The sequence below is a fragment of the Podarcis muralis genome, chromosome 1 (genome assembly GCF_964188315.1).
Source record: "Podarcis muralis chromosome 1, rPodMur119.hap1.1, whole genome shotgun sequence".
NCBI classification, from domain to species: domain Eukaryota; kingdom Metazoa; phylum Chordata; class Lepidosauria; order Squamata; family Lacertidae; genus Podarcis; species Podarcis muralis.
The window spans coordinates 17,134,800-17,158,934 of record NC_135655.1 but is presented as its reverse complement, the minus strand read 5'-3'; the positions used below and the strand labels follow the sequence as shown (position 1 = coordinate 17,158,934).

The 24,135-nt window shown below is 44.0% G+C and overlaps 1 protein-coding gene across 3 annotated transcripts in view; it reads right to left on the bottom strand.

Moving 5' to 3' along the window:
- Positions 1–1,573: 1,573 nt before the first annotated feature.
- BEGAIN (brain enriched guanylate kinase associated) overlaps positions 1,574–24,135 on the bottom strand; it is a 155,109-nt gene continuing 132,547 nt past the window's right edge. For 2 of the 3 annotated variants that reach the window (XM_028709054.2, XM_028709223.2), the window contains 3 exons: positions 10,474–10,581; positions 6,858–6,941; positions 1,574–3,799 (listed from right to left, as the gene is read on the bottom strand). In XM_028709054.2, coding sequence (XP_028564887.2) covers positions 2,426–3,799; positions 6,858–6,941; positions 10,474–10,581 — 1,566 coding nt within the window. In that variant the 3' untranslated portion in view covers positions 1,574–2,425. The remainder of the gene's footprint in view (positions 3,800–6,857; positions 6,942–10,473; positions 10,582–24,135) is intronic. The other variant, XM_028709145.2, reaches the window with a different exon arrangement.

Sequence of the window (24,135 nt, the reverse complement as noted above, 5' to 3'; positions counted from 1 at the left end):
GAGCAGAAGCGAGGTATTATAAGACCTTCTCTAATAGTGGAGGATGGTATTCCACTGCTGGTGTTGACCAACGATACAGCTGCCAGTCTGGTTGGCTTTGGTGCACTGAATTGGATTGGGGGGGGGGGGGAGAGGAGGACACGCTGTCTTTCACTTTAGGCAACAGCATAGGCCACACTATCTGTCTAGCCCAGGATTGTCTGCTCTGATTTCCTCGGCTTTTTTGAACACGTGAAGCCAGGGATTGAACCTAGGATTTTGTGCGTGCAAAACATGTGTTCTCTGGTGAAATTACGCACCCTCCCTGAAGACCCGCCAAGCACAGAAAGTCTTGTTTCAAAGTGTGAAGTGCTTCTTCTTGAAACAGACTAAGAGACAGTGGTGCATAAAATGCGCTATTGACCTAATTTATTTAGCTTATGATAACCTTATTGTGCTGGAGGCAGAACACATAGGCTGCCCTTGGATTGAGCAGGCTGTAAAGAGGTAGGTGGACCAATGGCCAGATGTAATTTGGGAAGAGCAAATGTTCCAATTCAGATTTCTCATTTGTCCAACATTAAGCTGACGTCTCCACATTTCCTCATCACTTTGCAACTTTTTAAAAACTCAGCATTTAAGTGTAAATTTATCTTATTCGCTCCCCCCCCCAAGCAACTTTCCCATATATAATGCATTTTCGTATGCTGTTTTCATTAATACAGTTGTACCTTGGAAGTCGAACGGAATCCGTTCTGGAAGTCTGTTCAACTTCCAAAATGTTCGGACACTAAGGCGTGGCTTCTGATTAGCTGCAGGAAGCTCCTGCAGCCAACCAGAAGCCGCGGAAGCCCCATCAGACGTTCGGCTTCCAAAAATAGTTCGCAAATCTGGAAAAGTCACGTCCAGGTTTGTGGCGTTCGGGAGTCAAAACGTTTGAGAACTAAGCTGTTCAAAAACCAAGGTACGACTGTATATGCACTGCACACTTTACCATAGTATTTGCATTTTTCTACACATTACTTGGCTGGAGAACTGCAATACATAATTCAGAGACGTGCAAATTTCTTGGGATGGCTGTGTTTCAGTTTACATCTTGTTTCAGAATTTGAATAAAATATGGGGGGGGGCAGGTAAGCCCCACCCTACATAATTGATTGCATGATGGGACACACCCAGACCATTTGAATGGCATTGCCCATCTACTTTGGAGGGGCCCAATTTTATGGGGTGGGGCGAAGGGACTTTAGCCCTAGGAGTTGGCTCCTATGTTCCGGAAAATGTGAATGAGGTCGGTTCACCTTTAAATGCAAATGGAATTGTCTCCCCCGTACCTAGTTGTGACTCCCTCTTAATTGCTCATCTTGATTTGAATCTTTGGGCAGAACCAAAGACAGAATGGGGGAGTCCATAAGGATAATGAATCAAACTCCTCCTCCATCGCTAGATGCAGTATTTGCAACTTCACATTACTATAAACATTACATCGGTACCAAATTGACCCTGCTGAACACAATACTCATTAACAGCATTCTCTTAGAACATCTTTTAATGACCAAAAAATAAAAAATCAAATAAAAAAAAAATCAAAACATTTCCACTGGTGTCTTTTATTAAGTAATGCAAAATACAGTACTAATTATGACACTCCATGCATTTGAAACAATATAAATGCAAGCCTACAGAAAAATAAGTGACAAAGAAACCCTCAATTAATTTTGAGGTAGTGTACAGGGCAGAAAAGTAGAAACACAATGGGACAGACCAACCAAAATATCTGTATCATTTTGTGCATTTATCCCCGCCCCCCCCAAAAATTGTTCATACTCCGAAATACATTTGTATTAAAGAACTTAGTGGGTCATTTTTTGTTTCCATTGCAATTTAAAAAATATACTTCTTTATAACATCACCATTCTTGTACATCCTGCACCACACACAACCCAAACTTTTAAAGAACCATATAGAGATTTGATTTGTCCTTGTGATAAGGATCCTCTCTTTCTCTCGCCCCCTGCCCTCCTCTCTTTTAAAACCCTTCTCCTCCAAGAATTCAGGCACGTGTGGCCTCATGCACAAAAAATAAATAAGAAACCTACTTGAAGGGGACAAAAAAGTGTCACTCGAAGCGCTTGAGAGTACTAAGGACAGTCTAATAAATACTGATTTGTTTATAAAAATATCTCAGGATATAAAAGTGGGCAAAGGGTTGGTATCCAAGATGGAAAAGTCATCGTGTGAAAAGTGCCGCGTAATGTTTTTTTGTTTTTTTCCTTTTTAAATAATCAGATTTGGGTTTCCCCCATCCCTTTAAAACAGTACTATTGTGAATATGAATATATATTTTGTAATACTGTTGCTCAGAAGCCTACCGTATGCTAGAAGTATCAAATGTCACCTTTTGTCGTTGTGATGTTTGTCTCCTTATTGCAACTTTGGAAGATGTTTAATTGAGGAGGGTTCCGTACAATTGTGCTTTCGTGAGGCTGTCCTTCCGACTTAAGCCTGTACTTCCAGTCCGTTGAAACTGCTGCTGCTTGCTATGGAGACTTGAATGGCTTCCTTGCTCAATGGAAGACTGGTGGATCTCTGAAGCCTCCATAGAACTCTGGTTGAGGGACTCGGCTGAGCTGTTCGGACTGACGTCAACGTATTCTCTTTTCAACACCGGGCTTCCGTCAATGCTTTTACTACTGCACACCTGGACTGTGATCCTTTCGTTCATTTTGTCTCTCGGCTCTTTCGTTTTGTAAGAGGAGGACAGCTTGTCCTGTTTGCAGCTAGCGCTGATGTCAATGTTCAGGCCACTGTCGGTCCTCAGGAAGCAAGAATCCACAAGCCTGCTCTGACAGAGGTCGTCTCCCTCTGAGAAGCTATCGCCTTTGTAACTGGCGTAAATGGGACTCGACCGGCTGTCGGCTTTCTTGATGGGGCTTCTGTAGTACTGCTCCGAGAAACTGCAGGGCGAAAGCCTGCCACTGTTCCTGTAAGAATACGCACCGATATCCTCAACGCTCAGCTGCCTCCAACGTCCCGGCAGGTCCTCTTCGGACAAGTTGGTGTTCCTGCACTCGCTGTGCATCTTCTGCGATGCTAAAGCTTGTTGGGTAGTTATGGCCGAGAAATGATAAGGCTCACTTGCATAAGGCGACATAGTCCTAGTGAAGGTCGGGGAGTTGTTGTCATCAGCCAGCTCCATGTGCTGGATGGACTTAGACTTTGCAAACCTCGGGCTCCCCTGGTGGTCATAACCTGAAGATGGCTTTCTTTCAAACATCTCATCTCGGCTGCTCAGGTAGATTGCTTGCTGAGAGGCGGTCAGCGTGCTAGCCTGGGCGTTCTCCTTCTCCTCGGACGTCACGCTGAAGCTGGAGTAGGAGCTAGAAGTTGGCAGAGAGGTAACGTATTCTGGGAAAGCTTCGTGGGAGAAGCTGGAATGGAAGCCGTCTTCTTCGACGGTGCTGTCCGTGGAATTCTGGGACCTCAGGAACCCAACATCTTTGACTTGCATGTCAACACTCTGCCTCCTCTCCCTGCGTCTTTCATCAGGGCAGTAAAGAGCTGTATCGCTGCAGTAGATGTCGGACTTGTACTGAGGCCTCTGGGCGAGCTTTCCGACTGAGTCCTGGAAGGCGAGATCTCTGTTCGATGAGCTTGACAAATGTGAAGAAAGGCTGTTGGGGTCAGGCTTTTCCAGGACCTTAGCAATGACGCAAGTCGGTATGTTGTCTGCAAAGGATGTATGACACAGAGGTACTGAGAGGCTGCATCCGTGCTTCTCCAGGTGGATGCTGACGCGTTCCTGAAATTCAGATGGCAGCTGTAATAAACAGGAGGTGGGAGGAGAAAGCTGGGTGAAATGTGGTCAAATCAGGAGCTCAGTAAGGCAGCAATAGCCAGCATGGTGCTGTTCAGATGTTGTGGAGTAGAATTCCCATCATCTCTGACCATTGGTCATGCTGGCTGGGGCTAATGGGAGTTGTAGTCCACAACATATGGAGGACACCAGGTTGGCGACTACTGTCTTAAGGCATCGTTTGTGACCCAGAAGCCCTAGCTACTGAAGGCCACAAATCTGACTTTTTTTTTAAAGGAAGGATGGAAACAATATAGTTGCATTCATCAGCTAAATATTAATTCAGGCACACAAACATGGTTAATTGCACTGCCTAGTTAAGGATTTTAGCTGCTTACTGAATTATTATCAGTAATTTGCAATGTTTTAACATATCTGCCCTCCCTTGCTTCCCCTCTTCTGAACTCATACACTCTGCTGAGCCTTCACTGTTGAACACAGAAATGCACTTGCAAATTGTCAACCCAGAATTGCAAGCTTCTGTTTTCACTTGTTTTCGTTGTGAATGTAAAGCTTGTAGCTCTCATGCTTTGGAACAACACCCCAAGGACACAATTGCACTCAATTTTTTATAAGTGTCGGACTCAGCAATGGCCCCGACTACGGTGTGGGGAGGGGGGCAGGGAGAATAAGCACTCACATTGCTTGTGGGTTTATGGCGTTACAGTAGCGGATTTTGTGGCATCCCTGCACAACAAAATGCCGAAAGTAGCTTTCAGGAAAAGAGTTTGTTGCCATGACAAATATTTGCAAGAGAGGAGCTATCCATGGCAGCAGGCTTTACTTTTTAAAATTGAAGTGTTTTGCAGGAGCAATGCACTGATCTTAATTTGAGTTTTAGGAAAGCACTCATCTTGCCAGGAAGCCACTGCTAGTGTTAAGGCACCAAATTCATTGCAGGGGGTGTGTTAAACTACACACAGTGCTTTTCTATCTCTCTAGAAAAACAGGTGTCGGTACTCACCATGAAGTTGTTACAGTATGTGCCATACTTTTTAACAACAACAAAAAGAGGTGTCATTACTGTGTACTATTGAGTACCCCCTGAAAAAAAGCACTGACTACACATTAGTTTAACACTAATGTGTGTGTGTGTGTTAAATCACACAATCATGCTGGTTGCCCTTGAGTGGAAAATCTTTCTTTCACAAACAGCCAGCGTGGATTCCCAGTCGAGATTCAGATATTGGTACATGTGAGGTGAGAGTTTAACCATTTTCTACCCAATGTAACCCTGAGATGGGGGGGGGCACCTGCTATTTTCATGGAGGGGGGAGCTCTCAATGGGTGCTTTGCTCCCATTGATAATAAATGTGAGGTGCTTGATCCAGTTTCACACTGCAGCAGGAGACCAAGAGTTGATGCCACCATTAGCACACAGCTGTTGTCAGGGTCCTGATCCATATCAGCCCCCCACATGCACAATCCTATTCAGTGAAGTATCTATAGGGTATGACAGGTGCAATGGACCCCACCTATGAAGGTAGTGGTGGGCTTGTGGCTACAAGACTGCCCTAGTCTTCTGCTGCATTCTCCTCTTGTTCAGTTCCTCCCTCTGGACCAGAGCTTTCTGAACTTTCCATGTTGGGGACACACTTTTTAGACATGCATCATTTTGCGACACAGTAACTCAGTTTTCCTAGCAAACAGGAGGTTAAACTAACTGCATGGGGAGTGTTTGCTTGACACACCTACACACCGCAGCTGACACACTCACGTGTTGCAACACACAGTTCGGAAAGTCCTGCTCTGGACCCTGAACTCCTGAACCCTGGACCTGTGGTTGCTATTAAGCCTGTATCACTGCTAGCTTGAATAAAGACCTTACTCTGAAGTAAGCGCTGCTGTGTTCTGGGATGGAAGCCTGACAATAAGTACATTAGAACTGTACATGCTACATCAGACTTAAGGTCCATGGAATTCAGCACTGTGTCTCTAAAACAGCCAACTAAACAGCACCAGGAAGTTCACAAGAAAGATCATGATTACTATGGCCATCCCATTCAGGGAGAGAATGTTGGGTGGGGTTGAACTTAATTTCTTTTGGTCCAACAAGCATCACTGGGCTTGTTGGACCCTCTTCAGTCTTCCAGTTTGGCCTTGCAGTCCTTGAGTTATGAAAATACTTCCTTTACTTCCACCCTATCCTTGCAGCCTTGCCACCCAATAATCCCAGAAATCCTAATAATAATAATAATAATAATAATAATAATAATAATAATAATAATATATTTGTAACCTGCCCATCTGGCTGGGTCTCCCCAGCCAATATCACACATTAAAAACTTCCCTGAACAGGGCTGCCTTCAGATGTCTTCTAAATGTCAAATAGTTGTTTATCTCTTTGACATCTGATGGGAGGGCGTTCCACAGGGCGGGCGCCACTACCAAGAAGGCCCTCTGCCTGGTTCCCTCTAGCTTTGCTTCTCACAATGAGGGAACCTCCAGAATGTCCTCGGCGCTGGATCTCAGTGTCTGGGCAGAACGATGGGGGTGGAGACGCTCCTTCAGGTATACTGGGCCGAGGCTGTTTAGGGCTTTAAAGGTCAACACCAACACTTTGAATTGTGCTCAGAAACATACTGGGAGCCAATGCAGATCTCTCAGGACTGTTATGTGGTGTTATGTGGTCCCGGCGGCTAACCCCAGTCACCAGTCTAGCTGCCGCATTCTGGATTAGTTGTAGTTTCCAGGTAACCTTCAAAGGTAGCCCCATGTAGAGCGCATTGCAGTAGTCCAAGTGGGAGATAACTAGAGCATGCACCACTCTGGTGAGACAGTCCGCGGACATGTAGGGTCTCAGCCTGTGTACCAGATGTATGCAGGACTTTTAATGAGTGGTACACCACATATCCCGTGGACTACGGTTCATATGTTACCCTCCACTGATACTGCGGTTGCCTTGCCATTCTTTGCCCCTGCCCGCCCTCTCCCTTCCATTGCTCTTGAGGAGTAGAAGCAAGTTGCAACAGCAGCAGCAGCTGCTTAAGTGATTTTCAGAGATGCATTTAGTTTACATTACCTCAGAAAGCTTATGTGCCCTGTCGTAATTCTTGCTACACTGGAGCAGCTGAGCAGCTAAGTTGCAATCCTTCCTATAGAGCTCCTGTAAAAATAAAAATAAAAATGATATGGAAAGAGAGATATAAACATTGAACACCCTGCTTCCTACAGCTGGCAATGAAATGTATGTATCTATAGATGTAATACCCCATGTATTGGGAAATACACCTATGGGCTTACAGTTCAATATAGTGCGCATGGAATGGTAGAAAACTATTTTCAGGAACCTTGTGGTCTGAGGATGCATTAGAGTCCAGAGAGCTTCACTGGACAGCTGTGTGTGCTTTCGGGCTTCCCTATTTTAACCTGGCAACTGACAGACACATCCTTCCTTGTCCATGTGGGCGGGAACAAACAAGGATGACATCAAGGGGTTTATTGTCATCATGACCAAGTGCAATGGTTGCCATGGCTATCTAGTAGCCTTGTTTATTTTCGTGATTCGATGCAGTGTTGTAAAACATGCCAGCCGCCCACTATTACCATGCGCAGCAATTTCTGTTTCCAAAACGAGAACGGAAAATAAAACACTATGCATTACTTTGCTACAACACTACTCAACTTATTTGATAAAAAACAACAACACACAAAACAAAACAAAACAATTTGTTGTCTCCAGAGGCTCCTATTTTCCTCCTTTAATGCTTTGTTTGGGGAAAAATGAAAGCCGCACTGATTGAAGGTTGTTTGGACACACACAAGTCTGCTATCACAGAAAATAGGGGCAAACTGGGTTCATGGCCACTTTCCTTTTCTACTTATTCCGGACCAGAAGAGGCTGGGGTGCTGTGGCAGTGCTACAAAATCCAGCGGCTTTCAAAGATGGCACTGGTGCCCAAACCTCACTAACACCCTGCAGCAAAGCAGCAAGGATGGTTTCATGGCACCATCCCAACACGCTGGTGACTCCCCTTATGGGCAGCTCTCTCAAAATTATGAATAGGTGACAATATAGAAACGAGATAGGCTCCCATGGTAACAGGTAGTCTAAAGTCTCAGCATCTATTTGGCTGGCATGACCACCCAAACCCCTATCTCGGGGGCAGCCAACGGGGTGCCCTCCACATGCTTTGGACTACAACTCCAACGTCAGTCCCAGCCAGCCAGCATGGCTAGTGGTCAGGAATGATGTTGCTATCTCTTCTTTACTCTCCATTGCCCATCTGAATATTTTGTTAAATAAATTCCGGACACTGAATTCCAGATCTTCAGGGGCCCTAGTTGGGGGTTGAAAGAATATGTGATGGAGGGAATAGAAAAAATCAGGGGTGATCAAGCTATCATTCAATTCTGGTCATGAGGACTGTGTAGAGTGCTGTTGCATGCAAGTCTTGCTTGTGGGCTTCCCATGGCCACTGTGAGGACAGGCTGATGGAGTAAATAGGCCTCCGGGCTGATCCAGTTGAGTTTTTCTTCTTTATTTTGCTTTTCTGTTTTAGACTCCAGTTCCCACCGTCCCTGACCACTGGCCATGCTGGTTGGGGCTGATGGGACTTTAAGTCCAACAACATCTGGAGGGCACAGGGTTGGGGAATGCTGTGTTAACTCCAGGAAGTTCGTGGCAGGAAAGTTTACAGTGTGGTGTAGTGGTTAAGAGTGGTAGTCTTGTAATCTGGGGAACCGGGTTCGCGTCTCCGCTCCTCCACATGCAGCTGCTGGGTGACCTTGGGCCAGTCACACTTCTTTGAAGTCTCTCAGCCCCACTCACCTCACAGAGTGTTTGTTGTGGGGGAGGAAGGGAAAGGAGAATGTTAGCCGCTTTGAGACTCCTTAAAGGGAGTGAAAGGCGGGATATCAAATCCAAACTCTTCTTCTTCTTCTATCTTGTCCTGTCCCAGGTGGTGGTGGTGCGGTGAAAGAGGGAAGAAGGGATGGGAGACTTTTCTTCCATTTTGTTCCTTAATTTAACTTACTTTTAGGACCCAGAGAGAATACAGGAGAAGCCTCAAGGACTGAACATGTTCCACGTGCCCCTCAAAGGGCAGACTGATGCTGTTTACTTCAACCAGTATAGCTGCTGGCAATCTTTCTTGAGTAACAATGAGAAGAATGATTTTGAATCGAATGAGCACATGCTTTCTGGCCTGAAGAACTGCTCTTCTAGCACTTCCACCTTTCAGCTTGATTCACACATGCAATTAGCATTGTGATTGAAAATTCAGCTTGGGGACAAGGGAGAGACTACGCCCCCCCCTGCTTGTTACTAAAAACCTACTCCTTGCATGGTATCCAACATAGCCAGGAGTGTTTTGTTTCAGTGACTGTGCTAATCACTGCCAGTTTGCATAAATTCAATCGCCATCCCTGTGTTGCCCGGGTATGTATGGGTGAGGCAAGCAGCTAGCAATGGTGCGACCCAGGGGTGCCAATTTGAATAAAATATTGGGTGGGGGGGCAGGTAAGCCCTGCCCTGCATAATCAATCACAAGATGCGGTGTACACACACCAGTTGCATGGCAATGCCCATGAACTTTGAGGGAGGACTGGCCCCCTCAAATATTTTATTGGGGCCCCCAAAGGGACTTTGACCCCCTAGGAGTTGGCTCCTATGGTGTGACCACCATGCTTCGACTGGAGAATGCAGCTGGGGGTCTTTTAGGTGTCTCCACTGTGTGGTCAATGATAGGACCACGAAAAAATATTGTACGGGGAGGGAACACACCCAGAAGAGATCAGATGCATTTCTGGGGTGGGTAAGACTTGCCCCACATGTTATATTTCCAAAAGAGAAATAACAGTACAGTACATTGATTGGGGGGGGGGTATGTTTAACTCACATAGTAAAGATTTTCCTTGAAGCAGGTACTCTTGATCCATCCTTAGGATTGTCAGCACTGTCTTATTTCAATTTCCAATTTATGGCTCAGTTTTTTTTATTTGCTTATGCAAAGTCACCACGAGGATCCGACAAAAGAGGTAGAGGATAGAGAGAGGTGTGTTATATCTTGGGGAGGGCCACCTCCTTCCTCTGGTGCCACCTATGCATCTGGAATTTTCTCATGGATAAAAGATTTTTGGGAGCAACCGACTGGGGGTTGGGTTGGTGATTGAGAAGTAACACTTAAATTAGTCCTGGATTAGTTCTGGCGATTTTCACCGCTGCATCACACACACAACAAATAGGACAGGGAAGGGGGACTTGCGGACCTCCCTATGTTGCTGTATTCCATCTCCCAGAAGCCTCAGCTAGCATGGCCAATGCTTAGGGATTTAATTAATGAATTTATGAATCGCTTCCTGCGAAGCGATTTTCAAAGCAATTTTCACGATAGACGATAAGGGCAATAAAAACTTTGACAATGAAGCATATGTAAAATAATTTCTCATATATATATATATATATATATATATATATATATATATGATGGTGATGATGGATTTTGGAGTCCAACAACATCTGGAGAGCCACATGTTATCCACCCCTGAACTAATAGAGAAAACTTCTTAAAGCAGCCACACTGATACAGGTAAGTGAGATAATTGAATCCGAGTAGTTAATCCAGCAACCCACAATCTCAGATAACATATATTTCCACACGTGATCATGACAAATAGCCACTATTCAAAGTACTTACATTATCTTCTGACAATTTATCAATTGTCACCTTGGCTTCTATCAGATGGTTATTGAGGGCTATTATTTCGTGGCTTAAAGCTCTTTTTTCTTCTTCGTAATGTTGACCCTGCGTACAAAGACAATTCAATCAACGTCTTTTCCCTCACAACCCGAGCTGTCAAATGCTGTTTCCCCAAGCTAAAGAGCAATTGTATGAAATGCCATTTCCACCCCCCCCTTTCCGAATATTTCTTTTCCTCTGCTGTGTTCTCTTCCTTACTAAGCAGCATATGACGGAGAACTGAAAGCACACTTGTTTTGCTTTTTAAAATAATGGAAGCTTGACATGGGGCATTTTCACACATCGGTTCACTCTGATTCCAAAGTTGGACATGTGGAATTGGTCTGTAATTCATACGTAGAACCTTCATTGACAAGAAAATATACAGGCGACGCTCAGCTTATGCCAGGTTGCCTTTCTGGGGAGATAGCGCGTAAAGCCAAAATCGTGTATTGTCAAAACACATTGGGTTGAATGGTGGGTGGAGTTGCCAAAATCTTTCCCCCGGATGCCCGTCCCCTTTCTATTTTTTAAAAACTCTTTTTTGCCAAGTGTGTAAAGCTAAATGTGCACAAGTTAAATGCATGTAAGTTGCAAATGTACCTAATTCTTCTCCCATTCATGGCAGACACATTACAAGCCATTATTTCAGCCTCTGATCCAAAGTTCAGTTTTATGTTCCTACGGGAAACTTGTGTACTCCGTGGAAGTTCCTAAACCACCAGAGTAAAATGCGAGTTGACCTCCACAGCTGGATTAAAAATATCCCAAGGCTCCTGAAACAAAGTTCTCAGTCTATGAAACAGGTGGAAGCTGAGCCACGTGGTTGCTGAATCACATGAGACGGCTCTTGATTGGACTGTACCATTTCAGGCTGCAGGTAAGGGAACTGCATGTTTGGGTGTCCTAACACCCCAATTTTCTATGTCTAGAATTAGATAGGAAAGGCATTGGTAGAGGCAACAGATGGACTGCCAGCATTAGCCTGACCCAGTCAGCCACTGGCACTGTAAAAGGAGACCGACTCCTTCGCTAAGCTGAAATTTTGATAGTATAGAATAGATAACAAACTGGGAATTTAGTAAAAAACACCTGGCTTGGTGACCACCTCTTATCAGTAGATGCCATTGGGATGATCCTCAGGATGAAGAATATTTAAACCCATGGCTTAAAGTTCCCTTTCGAATCAGTTGTTTCCCAGTCAAATAATTAATTTACACACTTTTTTTTTAAAGTGTGCAAGAGTTATTGTGAAAATAGGCTGGACTGGTTCTCTAGAGTCAGCCATTTGCTAAGTCTGGGAGCCTGCAAAGACCAAATTAGGTAATCCATTCCGCACATTTGCTTTCAATATGGATGGCTTGTTTGCTGAAACGTGCTAATTCTGCAAAGCAGGGTATTCATCTGAAGTGTCTTGGGATCTGAAATATCTATTCTGTCTGCTGACACACACATCTATACACTCCATAATTCTCCAGAGGACATTTTCAGATTTGGGGGTGGAAGAGAAAGAAATAGAAATTGAGGGAAGAGGCACATGCAAAATTCAGCAAGGTTATAGTACGAATACGAAAAAAGAAGAAGGGTGCATATTTAAGGCCATTTGCTGTGACTTTCTTTTGCATACATTACAATGTCTATATTAGCATTAGAAGCAAATGTTCCAACCTTTCTTTTACCACCCCATTCTCTTTATTGCTATCTTCATTACTCAAAGATGCACCAAGGATACCATCCGTAATGTAAAGCAAAAGAAATATAAGGAACTATACATTAAAAAGATAAACACAGTAATGGAAACAGAATTCACAATCTGTTAAAACAAAAACTGGCTTGCAATGTTCGCAGCACACCCAATGATCCATGTGGATTTCTGTTCTCTCGTACTTTACTGCACCAGTAGCCAATTTTTCCAAGCATCCCACCTGCTTTCTTTAAAGGAAAAAGAACTGATGCTAGTGCAAGTCTAGATAGTACAATTACTCTTCAGCATAGAAGTCCATTGAGGACAGGGGCTGAGGTCTCCATTCTACACTGTGTTTCACATTATGGAGGGGTTTTTTTTAAAGAAGAAGAAGAAGCCTAAATCCTCTAGGTGAGGAAACACTTTTGTTATCTCACTAAAGAAGAATCCCCAATTGGAAGGCACACCATAATTGAAAGCCTGCTCCCCCAAGGCAGCACTGTAGGCAGAGCATTTAATTATGTAGGACAATTTTAACCTATCTATCTATGCCGTCCAAACTCAGAAAAAGACTTTCTCATTTCCGTCTGCAGGAGAGTGTCATGTTAGCAGTTGTTTCTTTCCTAACTTCCTTTCCCATTTTTTAACCTCCCTCCCCCCTCCCTCAACTCTCCACATGTACTTATATTCCTACGGGCGACAACTCTGGTCTCCTCAGGGAAACGTTCCTTAAACTTTGCGAGCTCTGTGGAATTTGTAGTAATATTTACTCTTGATTAAGTATATCGGCAGTTTTATCTGAAATTCACCGGTGTCCTGTCTCCCTAGCATCCATCTGAGATAAGCATGGCTGAAGATGTGCTTTTATGTAATTGATTTATTCCATTCTTCTTGTGCCTTTTCTCCCTCTCCAAGGAGACCAAGGGGGCACACGTGTTCCCCTGACCCCTGCATTTTTATCCCAATAGCCCTGTGAGATAAGTTAGGCTGAGAGATAGTAACCAGCTCAAGAGCACCCAGTAAGCTTCATGACTGAGCAGGGACATGAACCTGGGTTCTCCCACTCCTGGTTCATCACTCAGACCACTATACCATACTGGTTCTTTCCTACATGGCATAAAAGGAGAAGCCATGAATATACTGTGGGTGGTATTCATAGAATCATGGAATTGTAGAGTTGGAAGGGACCACAAGGTCATCTAGTCCAATTCCCTGCAATGCAGGAACCTCAACTAAAGCATCCATGACAGATGGCCATCCAACCTCTGCTTAATAACCTCCAAGGAAGTGTTGGGATGTTCCGTTCCACCTTAAGGAACATGCATGATTGTTGTGTGTCACATGCCTGTTTACACTCCAGCACAGCTTGCTGGGAACTTCCGTTTGTGTATAGCTTTTGCTTATGCTGCCTTGCTTTGGACACGAAGGAGATCAGACATGTTTCCTTTTGTCCTGATGTATGCTGAATAAACTGCTTGTAAATATGCTCACCCAGCCTCTCCTGCCACTTCTGTTGCATAGTGTTTACTCTGCTGAGTAGCGTGGCCTGGCTTCTGAAGCTCAGGTTGCAGATTCATGCTGCACCAAGGACTGGAGTTCACCTGGAACACTGGCCCAGCTGGGGGCCTGCCAATTGCCCCCATTTCCTTGGTTGCATGCCAACAGGAAGGAGAGCTCACCACCTCCCGAGTGAGTCTATTTGACTATCAAACTGCTCTTGCCACCATAAAGTTTTTCCTGGTGTTTAGTCAGAATCTCCTTTCTTGTAACTTAAAGCCAGTGGTTCAGGTTCTACCCTCCGGAGCAGGAGAAAACAAGCTTGATCCATCTTCCATGTGACAGCCCTTGAGATATTTGAAGATGGCGATCATATCTCCTCTCAGTCTCCTCTTATTCAATGCCATTCTACTTGGAACAGGTCCGCTGAAGTTACTGGACATGACTGAATTAGGTTCATTTATTTCAGTGGGCCTACTCTGACTAGAGGGACGCGGGTGGCGCTGTGGGTAAAACCTCAGCACCTAGGACTTGCCGATCTCATGGTCGGCGGTTCGAATCCCCGCGGCGGGGTGCGCTCCCGTCATTCGGTCCCAGCGCCTGCCAACCTAGCAGTTCGAAAGCACCTTCAGGTGCAAGTAGATAAATAGGGACCGCTTACGAGCGGGAAGGTAAACGGCGTTCCGTGTGCTGCCCTGGCTCGCCAGATGCAGCTTGTCATGCTGGCCACATGACCCGGAAGTGTCTGCGGACAGCGCTGGCTCCCGGCCTATAGAGTGAGATGAGCGCACAACCCTAGAGTCTGTCAAGACTGGCCTGTACGGGCAGGGGTACCTTTACCTTTTTAGTCTGACTAGGGTTTAGTTGAATATACAACCCTCTGGTTAGAAGCCCTGCTTTTGGTGGACATTTGGAGTTGAGGCACTTATTATTATTATTACATATCTATCCTAACATTGGGGACATGGGTGGCGCTGTGGGTTAAACCACAGAGCCTAGGACTTGCTGATCAGAAGGTCGGCAGTTCAAATCCGTGACGGGGTGAGCTCCCGTTGCTTGGCCCTTGCTCCTGCCAACCTAGCAGTTCGAAAGCACACAATGCAAGTAGATAAATAGGTACCGCTCCAGCGGGAAGGTAAACGGTGTTTCCGTGCGCTGCTCTGGTTCACCAGAAGCAGCTTAGTCATGCTGGCCACATGACCCGGAAGCTGTACGCCGGCTCCCTCAGCCAATAAAGCGAGATGAGCACTGCAACCCCAGAGTCGGTCACGACTGGACCTAATGGCCAGGGGTCCCTTTACCTTTACCTAACATTCTTCCATGGGGATTATCTCCCATTTTATCTTCACAACAACCTAACTTCTGCATTTAACTTACCCAACAGGGTTGCTGAGAGGATAAAATTCTGGAGGGAGAACTATGTTTGCCACCTTGAGCATCCTCGGAGTAAAATTAAGGCATGAATGTGATAAATAAATAAAACCATTGCCCTTTAGCAAACAATTGAGTTTGCCAAAAACCAATCGCCTCTTCAGTCTTCACTTGCAACAGTAACATTTTCATTGCCGCATGCTGACTATTCCTATTCTTTCTTTGAAGAAGCTTTCTTGCTTTGAGAAGTTCAGGGCCCCATTCCCTCCAATATTTACTATTAAAATGAAACATGAAAGATTAGGTGAGATAAGCAAACCAGAGTATGCACCAGTTTCTCCCAAATGTCTTGCTTTGTATCAATATGACACAGCCCTTCCATCGTCACTTTCTGTATCACTGATAACTGACAGCATGGGGAATTATTTGTACTGTGGGCCCTGAACAAATATCAAGGTTAATTATCCGCGTGTGTGGAACACGGGGCTATGATATAAAGGAGATTATTAAAATCGGAAAGTGGCAAACTGCTCACACTAAGCAGCTCCTGGGTGATTTCAAAGCACGCCAGAGAGTGATTTCTGCTTCCTTCCCACCTACCCGCCCACAGATTGAATTAGCTTTGTCCTGATCAACAGAAGAGGGACAATTATGGCCATGACAGGTCATGTTGCTCCAAACAAATTCATAGTATATGGATCATAAAACCCGTGATGTTAGTTCAGCTTGATATCTTCCACACACAAGGCCAGAGACCCGGCCTTGTTTCCAGCAGAAAAATTCCAAAGGGAGAAGGCAAAAGCATAGGAGTGTAATTGGCAGGTTATTAGCTCTGAGCAGACTGGCTCAGAATTCACTCCGCCTATAAAGAAGCCGTCTCAGAGTGAGCAAACAGTGGTTTCTAATGCTCCCCTGGATGTTAATTTTCGAGAGGTTATAAGATCCGGAAGCCACAAGTGAGTGCATGCAACAGATATAAAGTGGGAATGGGTATGTTAATGAGAGCTGAGGAACTGACCAAGATAAGAAGAAGAAGAAATTGGTTTTAGTGGCTTGTTCTTCGAACATAGGGGTAACTTGGATTAGGGGGAGAAATTCAGTCTGGCTCATGTAGAAAAACACATCTGCCTAATCTGTGCTTCCTGAAACAATACATGAACTGATACACAGCTAGACTTAGAAATCTGCACTTTTCTGAACTTTGTAAATTCATTATTATTTTTTTAGTTATTGCATCTATAACCCACATTTTTTCCTCTAAGGTGGCATACATGACTCTCCCCCTCCTTATTTAATCCCCTGCCAACTGGGGATTTGAACCCTGCGCTACCAGGTCCTGGTCCAACACTCTAACTGGTACGCCACATTGGCTTGAATTTAGTACTCTGCAATGTAGCTCTCCAACCAAAAATGTGCATGGCAATCCATATGTTACAGGAAAGTATGTGTGGAAATGCGTTTACTGGTTTGAATGCAAACTCGCCAATTATATGCAATCCCTGAAACAATAGGCAAACTGTAACACAGCTATCCTAAGAAATTCACACTTTTCTGAATTTTTGTAATTTAGTTCTCCAACCAAAAATATGCAGAAAAATCCACATAGCTGGGGAAAATGTGTGTGATAGTGCCTGCAGCGGTGAAAGTAGATACAGTGGTACCTCGGGTTACATACGCTTCAGGTTACATACGTTTCAGGTTACAGACTCCGCTAACCCAGAAATAGTACCTCGGGTTAAGAACTTTGCTTCAGGATGAGAACAGAAATCGTGCAGCGGTGGCGCGGCAGTAGCAGGAGGCCCCATTAGCTAAAGTGGTGCTTCAAGTTAAGAACAGTTTCAGGTTAAGAACGGACCTCCGGAACGAATTAAGTACTTAACCCGAGGTACCACTGTACAAAAATGCATTATATTATAAATAATGTGCATATCAGGCAAAATGTGATATTAAATGTACACTTTAGTGTGCTGACAAATATTTACAATGACCTTTTTTGTTTTATTTTAAGCAAACTGACGTGGAAATATGGCAAACTAGGGTTGCCATAGTTCAAAAAGTGAAAATCGGGACACAAAAGTTGTTGAGCTATTTTTCAGGGAATTCGTAAAAAAAAAAAATCAATGCTTCCGACGTGGGCTGCCATACGCCCAGACACCATTTCTGGAGGACAAATCCCAGCATACATCCGGGATGTATGGTCGCCCTAGGCAAACTGAACTTAAGATGGGAAAAATAAGAACCAGGAGAAATGAAAAATGAGAGATTTGCTCATTCCTGGTCAGAGCCCTCATATGAGGATGACGTGTGCTGCACCACTAGCACCACACTACACAGGTACTTACCACAAAGAAAGGCCATAGCATAAGGACCCAGGCTCAATTCCTGGCATATTGAGGTTGGAAGAGACTCCTCAACCTAGAGAGCCACTGCCAGACATTACTGAGGTAGATGGACCAATGGTCTGACTCAGGAGAAGGCAGCTTCCTCTGCTGTTATGATATGCATGAATCAAAGAATTGCAGAGCTCTGATTGCATTCCCATCTATTTTGGATGCATTACAATGTGGAGAGTATTTGGTAGTTTGATAGGATGGATTGCATGCTGTTTGTTAAAATGCCCCTAACAGTGGTAGATTGGCCGGCTAAACGGAGAGTTTGAACCTTGTGGAATAAAGATTTTGTTCCATTTGCTCATGCTGTTTGGAGACATCCTCATAAATATTTGCATAGCTTCCGTAAAATAATTGAAGATTGCTGAACAAATCCTAATCATGTTAATTTCTGTTAGCAAACACAGCAAAGCAACAAAAGCAATGTTTTCACTTTGTAGCTCTGATCTGGAATTGCTAATGTTTAGGTGTCTGTTAAGGTGCTAGAACAAGCTAAGATTTATGACACAGAATTATAAACCCAGTTACTCATATTTCCGTTTTCATCCTCTCACCTCACCCACAAAGCTTACAGGTGGTCTTAGGAACACAATTCTCTCTCTCTCTCTCTCTCTCTCTCTCTCTCTCTCTCTCTCTCTCTCTCTCCCTCCCCCCCCCTCTCTCTCTCACACACACACACAGCTGCTGCCATACTGTCTTTAAATTGGAAAAATAATAATGACCTACCTTTCCAGGTTTTTTTGCAAGGGTTGCAGAGAAAATGCTTGGGAAGCTCCTAAATTGAACACCTACTATATAGCAAACCACATAGCCTCCTCTTTGGCAATCAGTATTGTACAAGATCAGCAATTCAGTGATGTCACTCCCAAGAACATCCTGATTTTGTCTCTGGCAAAATTGGATTTTGAGACTACTAAGTACAGTAAAAGCATTCTCTCTAAGCCAAAATCCCAGAGACACCCAAAACCATTCAGAGCTTTTGCCATTACGGTTAGCTCAACACCAGCTGTAACTGGGAATCCTATGGAACTCAGACAGAATCTGCTTATTATAGCTGTACACTTAGAGACTTATGCCTACAGGTTTGGCTAAGAAAGGTAATATAATACAAGGCACTAACTTCTCCCTATTTTTTATATGCATTCCTTTAAAAGGCACATCCCACATGACAGTTGAACCCTGTGCAATTTGTATTTCTCCTTTACCTAAACTTATGATTACCCATGGAGTTTTATATGCCTGTTGTCTTTGTTCATGGAGTTTTCTTGGCAGGCATACTGGAGTGGCTTGCCAGTTCCTGCTCCAGGTGGATCACGTTTATTCAAAACTCTCCACTATGACCTGTCCATCTTGGGTGGCCCTGCACAGCATAGCTCATAGCTTCTCTGAGTTGTTCAAGCCCCTTCGCCATGACAAGGCAGTTATCCATGAAGGAGCTGGACCATAAAGAAGGCTGATCGCCGAAGAATTGATGCTTTTGAATTATGGTGCTGGAGGAGGCTCTTGAGAGTCCCATGGACTGCAAGAAGATCAAACCTATCCATTCTGAAGGAAATCAGCTCTGAGTGCTCACTGGAAGGACAGATCCTGAAGCTGAGGCTCCAATACTTTGGTCACCTCATGAGAAAAGAAGACTCCCTGGAAAAGACCCAGATGTTGGGAAAGATGGAGGGCAGAAGGAGAAGGGGACAACAGAGGACGAGATGGTTGGACAGTGTTCTCGAAACTACCAACATGAATTTGACGAAACTGCGGGAGGCAGTGGAAGACAGGAGTGCCTTGCGTGCTCTGGTCCATGGGGTCACGAAGAGTCGGACACAACTAAATGACTAAACAACAACAACAACATGATTACTCAAGTGATTTAAGCATCCTCCAGGCTATTTGGATAAATGGGGTCATGGCGTTCTGGCCTTTTCTCTTTATGCTAATGGAAAGATACCATGAAAGACATTCTGAAGCTTGCAAATTGCTTCCACTGAAGCACTTAAGTGAGGAAGACTCATAACCTTCACAAGTCAGCTTCTTGCTTGGAAGAAGACAGGAACCCTGGCACAGTCTCTGAAACCTGAAGAGCTGTGAAAGTTAAAGGTGCCCTAAAGACAAACACACAGTTTTGAAGGTCCATTCATCTCCTGCAATCACCTGGGTAGGGATGAATGAATCTCACAGTTCCCCAGTTTTGAGTTCTGTTTGCCACATTTCCTTAATTAGCTTGCGATTTATTTTTTTAAGTCCTCAAGAAAATTTGTCAGCCTTCCACAGTTTATTTCTCCAAATATGCACATTTATGTATGGGATTTTGCCGAATATAAACATTTGGGCAAGCTATTTCCCCTAATATAATTAATCTTTGCTTGTCATTTTCCAAAAAAAATATGTAGTATATTTTAAAGCATGCTTCCCCCTATTACAAACATTTTGGGTTGGAAAACTTCCTGGAATGGAGATAGAAAACATGTAGTGTTTGGCAATAGCTAAACTAAATAAGTGAACTATCCATGCCATCCAAAATTACCCTCAATATTCAATTCAGAGCAAAAGCATTTGCATGATAGCTCAGTTGGCAGAGCACGAGACTTGTAATCTGGGGGTCGTGGGTTTGAGCTCTGTGTTGGGCAAAAGATTCCTGCATTGCAGGGGCTGGACTAGATCAGTGGTGTCCAAACTTGTTTCAAAGAGGGCCAGATTTGATGAAGTGAAGGGCCGTGGGGGCCAACCAAGGTTATTGACCTTTTTTAGGATTAAAGTTTATTTTTTATAATAATATTTAATTAAGTTTTTCAAAGAAAAATTAACAATCAACAAAAATCAACAAAAATCACAGAAACATCAGAAATAGAAACAGAAAAAATAGAAAAAGGAAGACTTAAAAAGGAAAATTTAACATAAAAGAAAAAAGAAACTCTCTTTCAAATTATTAGCCTTCAATACCTTATTTTCCTTACTTCCACCCGCCTTCCTTTCTTGTATTCCACTTTAAAAATTTATTCAGCAAATTCATTCATTATTCATTTTCATCCTTTATCCCTCCCTTTTTACTCTTATTTGTCTTATTCACTAGAACCCCTTCATTTCATTTTCAATGCCCTCAACATTCGTAAATTTTACAGTGTTTTTGTAAACTTCTTCCAGTCCTCTTCCACCTGCTCTTCTCCTTGATCTCGGATTCTGCCGGTCATTTCTGCCAGTTCCATATAGTCTATTACTTGCATCTGCCATTCTTCCAAGGTGGGTAGATCTTGCGTCTTCCAATGCTTTGCGATAAGTATTCTTGCTGCTGCTGTAGCATACATAAAAAAAGTTCTATCCTTCTTTAACACCGATTGGTCAACTATGCCCAGGAGAAAGGCCTCTGGTTTCTTCAAGAAGGTATACCTAAATACCTTTTTCAGTTCATTATATATCATTTCCCAGTACGCCTTAATCCTTGGGCACGTCCACCAAAGGTGATAAAATGTTCCTTCGATTTCTTTACATTTCCAACATTTGTTATCGGGCAAATGGTAGATTTTTGCTAGCTTGACTGGGGTCATGTACCACCTGTAAATCTTTTAGGATTAAAGTTGTTGAGCTTTTTTTTTCTTTAAGCTTTGGAATTGTTGAGCTTTTTTTTAAGATTGAGGTTTTTTTAGGATTTTACCCCAGGAAATAAACTGCCACAGGCCAGATTAAACTGGACCGGCGGGTCGAATTAGGCCTTCGAAACGGAATTTGGACATGACTGAACTAGATGATCCCTTACAACTCTACAGTTCTATGATTCAACCTTCATTTTACTCAGATCCCCAATCTGTTTTTATTGTGGATTATAGTAAATAAATATTGATATCTAAACAGTGTGCATTCACTGCCACAATTATAATGCAATCTTGTGCATGCCCATACAGATGTATGTCCCACTGTGTTCAATGGGGCTTAAAGGGTAAAGGAAAAGGGACCCCTGACCACTAGGTCCAGTCGTAACCGACTCTGGGGTTGCGGCACTCATCTCACTTTATCGGCTGAGGGAGCCGGCGTACAGCTTCCAGGTCATGTGGCCAGCATGACTAAGCCGCTTCTGGCGAACCAGAGCAGCGCACAGAAACACCGTTTACCTTCCTGCCTATTTATCTACTTGCACTTTGATGTGCTTTCGAACTGCTAGGTTGGCAGGAGCAGGGACTGAGCAACGGGAGCTCACCCCGTCATGGGGATTCGAACCACCGACCTTCTGATCGGCAAGTCCTAGGCTCTGTGGTTTAACCCACAGCGCCACCTGCGTCCCTCAATGGGGCTTACTCCCAGGTAAATGGATATAAGATTGCAGCCTAAAAATCAGTCCAAACCTGTGTGAAAGGCAATGTGGTGTAGTGGTTAGAGTGTTGGAGATTAGGACTTGGGAGACCAGTCTTCAAATCCCAAAGAAGCTCGTTGGGTGACTTTGGGGCCAGTCCCTACCTCTTAGGGTTGTTGTGAAGACAAAAGACAAGAGCGGAAGAACTAGGCATGTTATCTTGTGCTCCTTGGGTAGCTTGTCCCTTGTTGTTGTTAAACTGTTTTTTTTAATATTGTGTTTTGATTGTTGCAACCCACCCTGGGACCTTACACTGAAGGATGGGCAAATAAATATATAAATAACTTGGAAGAAAGTCGTAGACTTGTCGAGCTGTAGAGTCTGAAGGGACCCGCAAAGGACATCTAGCCCAACCCCGCCACAACGCAAGTCCCACGCAGAGAGATGAGACTCACCCTTGTATATCGTATTGGGGAAAGTGTGTTGTAAGCTTAAACAACACAGAGATAGTTTGTAAATTAACAGCAGCTATAGACCTCATAAGCAGAAGTAGCACTTTTACACATGGGAGGATAACACTCTAATCTATTGTAGTCCAGTTGATTATAGCAGCTAAAATAGCCTCTTTGATGAATAGCGGTTATTTTTGTATTTTTAATTCTATAGAAGGAAGCTCTATTTTCAGTTTGACAAAATGATGGAGAGCCCTAGATTTGCTGCACAACTACTTTGCTGATTGCTCAAAGCTGGCAATTTTGTTGCAATCTCAGCTTTTAACGGTGATGGGTTAATAGAAAGCTGATAGCTCACAGGGAGATTATAACAGCAATGTAAAAACAGGTCGCTTTTCTCTTTTGTAAAGCAAGAGGGCTCATCCCCTATTTTAAGGATTGCCCCGGATTTTAAGCCTTCTGCTGTTACAGAATAGCATCTCCATAGAACATTTTTGCTTCCCTTCATTTCTACATTCTCATTGGCTTATTCTATTCACCGTTATTAGTTCTTTGGGTGATTTATAGACTACCCTTTACACGAGCCACGGGGTGGTCAAATAAGATAAAAAGAGCCCATCAAATAACACCATCCTTAAAATGCACAACAACTTGTAACTGCTCGCTAAATACCAGTTTACAAATAACAGCAGCTAATCCATTGATCAAAAAGAGTCCATCTCAGCCATTTCCCTGAAATATAATGAGAAGAGGCCAGATGCACGGTTGCAGGTTTTAAGCCAGAGGTTGGATGGCCATTTGTCATGGACGCTTTAGTTGAGATTCCTGTCTTGCAGTGGGTTGGACTAGATGGCCCTTGGGGTCCCTTAGAGAAAATCCTACAATTCTATTATCATCCAGGGACTCAAAGGTGCCATGGCCTTCAATATAAGCTTCACGTGACCTCCGGAAACAGAAAATATTCATGCTGGCGTTTTGCTTTTGGAAAAGGCAGAAATCCAAATATCAGCTTAAGATTCCTTGTCATCTTCTGCCGTCTTTGCACAGCTATGATCTCGGCTGATCAAGAGATACCAGGAACCTGTGCTTCTTATTAGCATAACAATGCACATTCCTTGAGTATTACACCCTTGCCCAACTCCGTCTTTAAAAGATATGCATGCATCTTGTGATTTTTAAATTGCTTCTTTTTATACAAATTGATTAAAGGCTACTTTCTCTATCTAAGGAAGGCCTGACATGATTTCCAGAGACTGGAATCAAAGACCACTGTGGGCCCAACTGCACCTTATGCTAAGTGTGTGGTTTGTAGCTTTGCCTCTTAATTATTTTTAGCTTCTAGACACGTGAAGGTTGGTGGTTTGTTGCTGCTGCAGGAGTCACAACGTGCGGTGAGGGCACACAAGAACATGAGAAGAGCCAAATGACTGTTTAGTTCAGTGCTCTCTTCTCCCAGTGGCCAGTTAGGTGGAACCACTCAGCTGGAAGGGGGAAAGAGGGCGGTCCCTGGGCGTGCCTGGCCTTAAGTAGGCTAGGCCACGCCTCCCCAGCCTGCCAATTGGCGGGCCGGGTCGAAGGCACACCCGGGGATTCCCTGGATCTCACGGGGGCTAACGGCCAGCCCCCGCGTGTGTGGGAGGGGGTAGCCCGCAACCCCCTCTCCTCCCAAGCTCGGAAATGGCTTTCTCCCAGTGGCCAGTCAGGTGCCTCTGGGAAGCCCCACAAGCTGGACCTGAGCACAACAACACCCACTGGGGTCCAAAGGCATAATCAGTGCTGGATTTATGTATAAGCTAAACAAGCTATAGCTTAGGGCCCCACTCTCTTGGCCACCCCAAATTAAAGGAAAACAAAAACTGAATGTACATTTCCAAAATATAAGATAAAAAACAAATAAAATAAAACCTACATACAGCAACAGTGTTTTGTGTTGTGTAGGCTCCTATGATG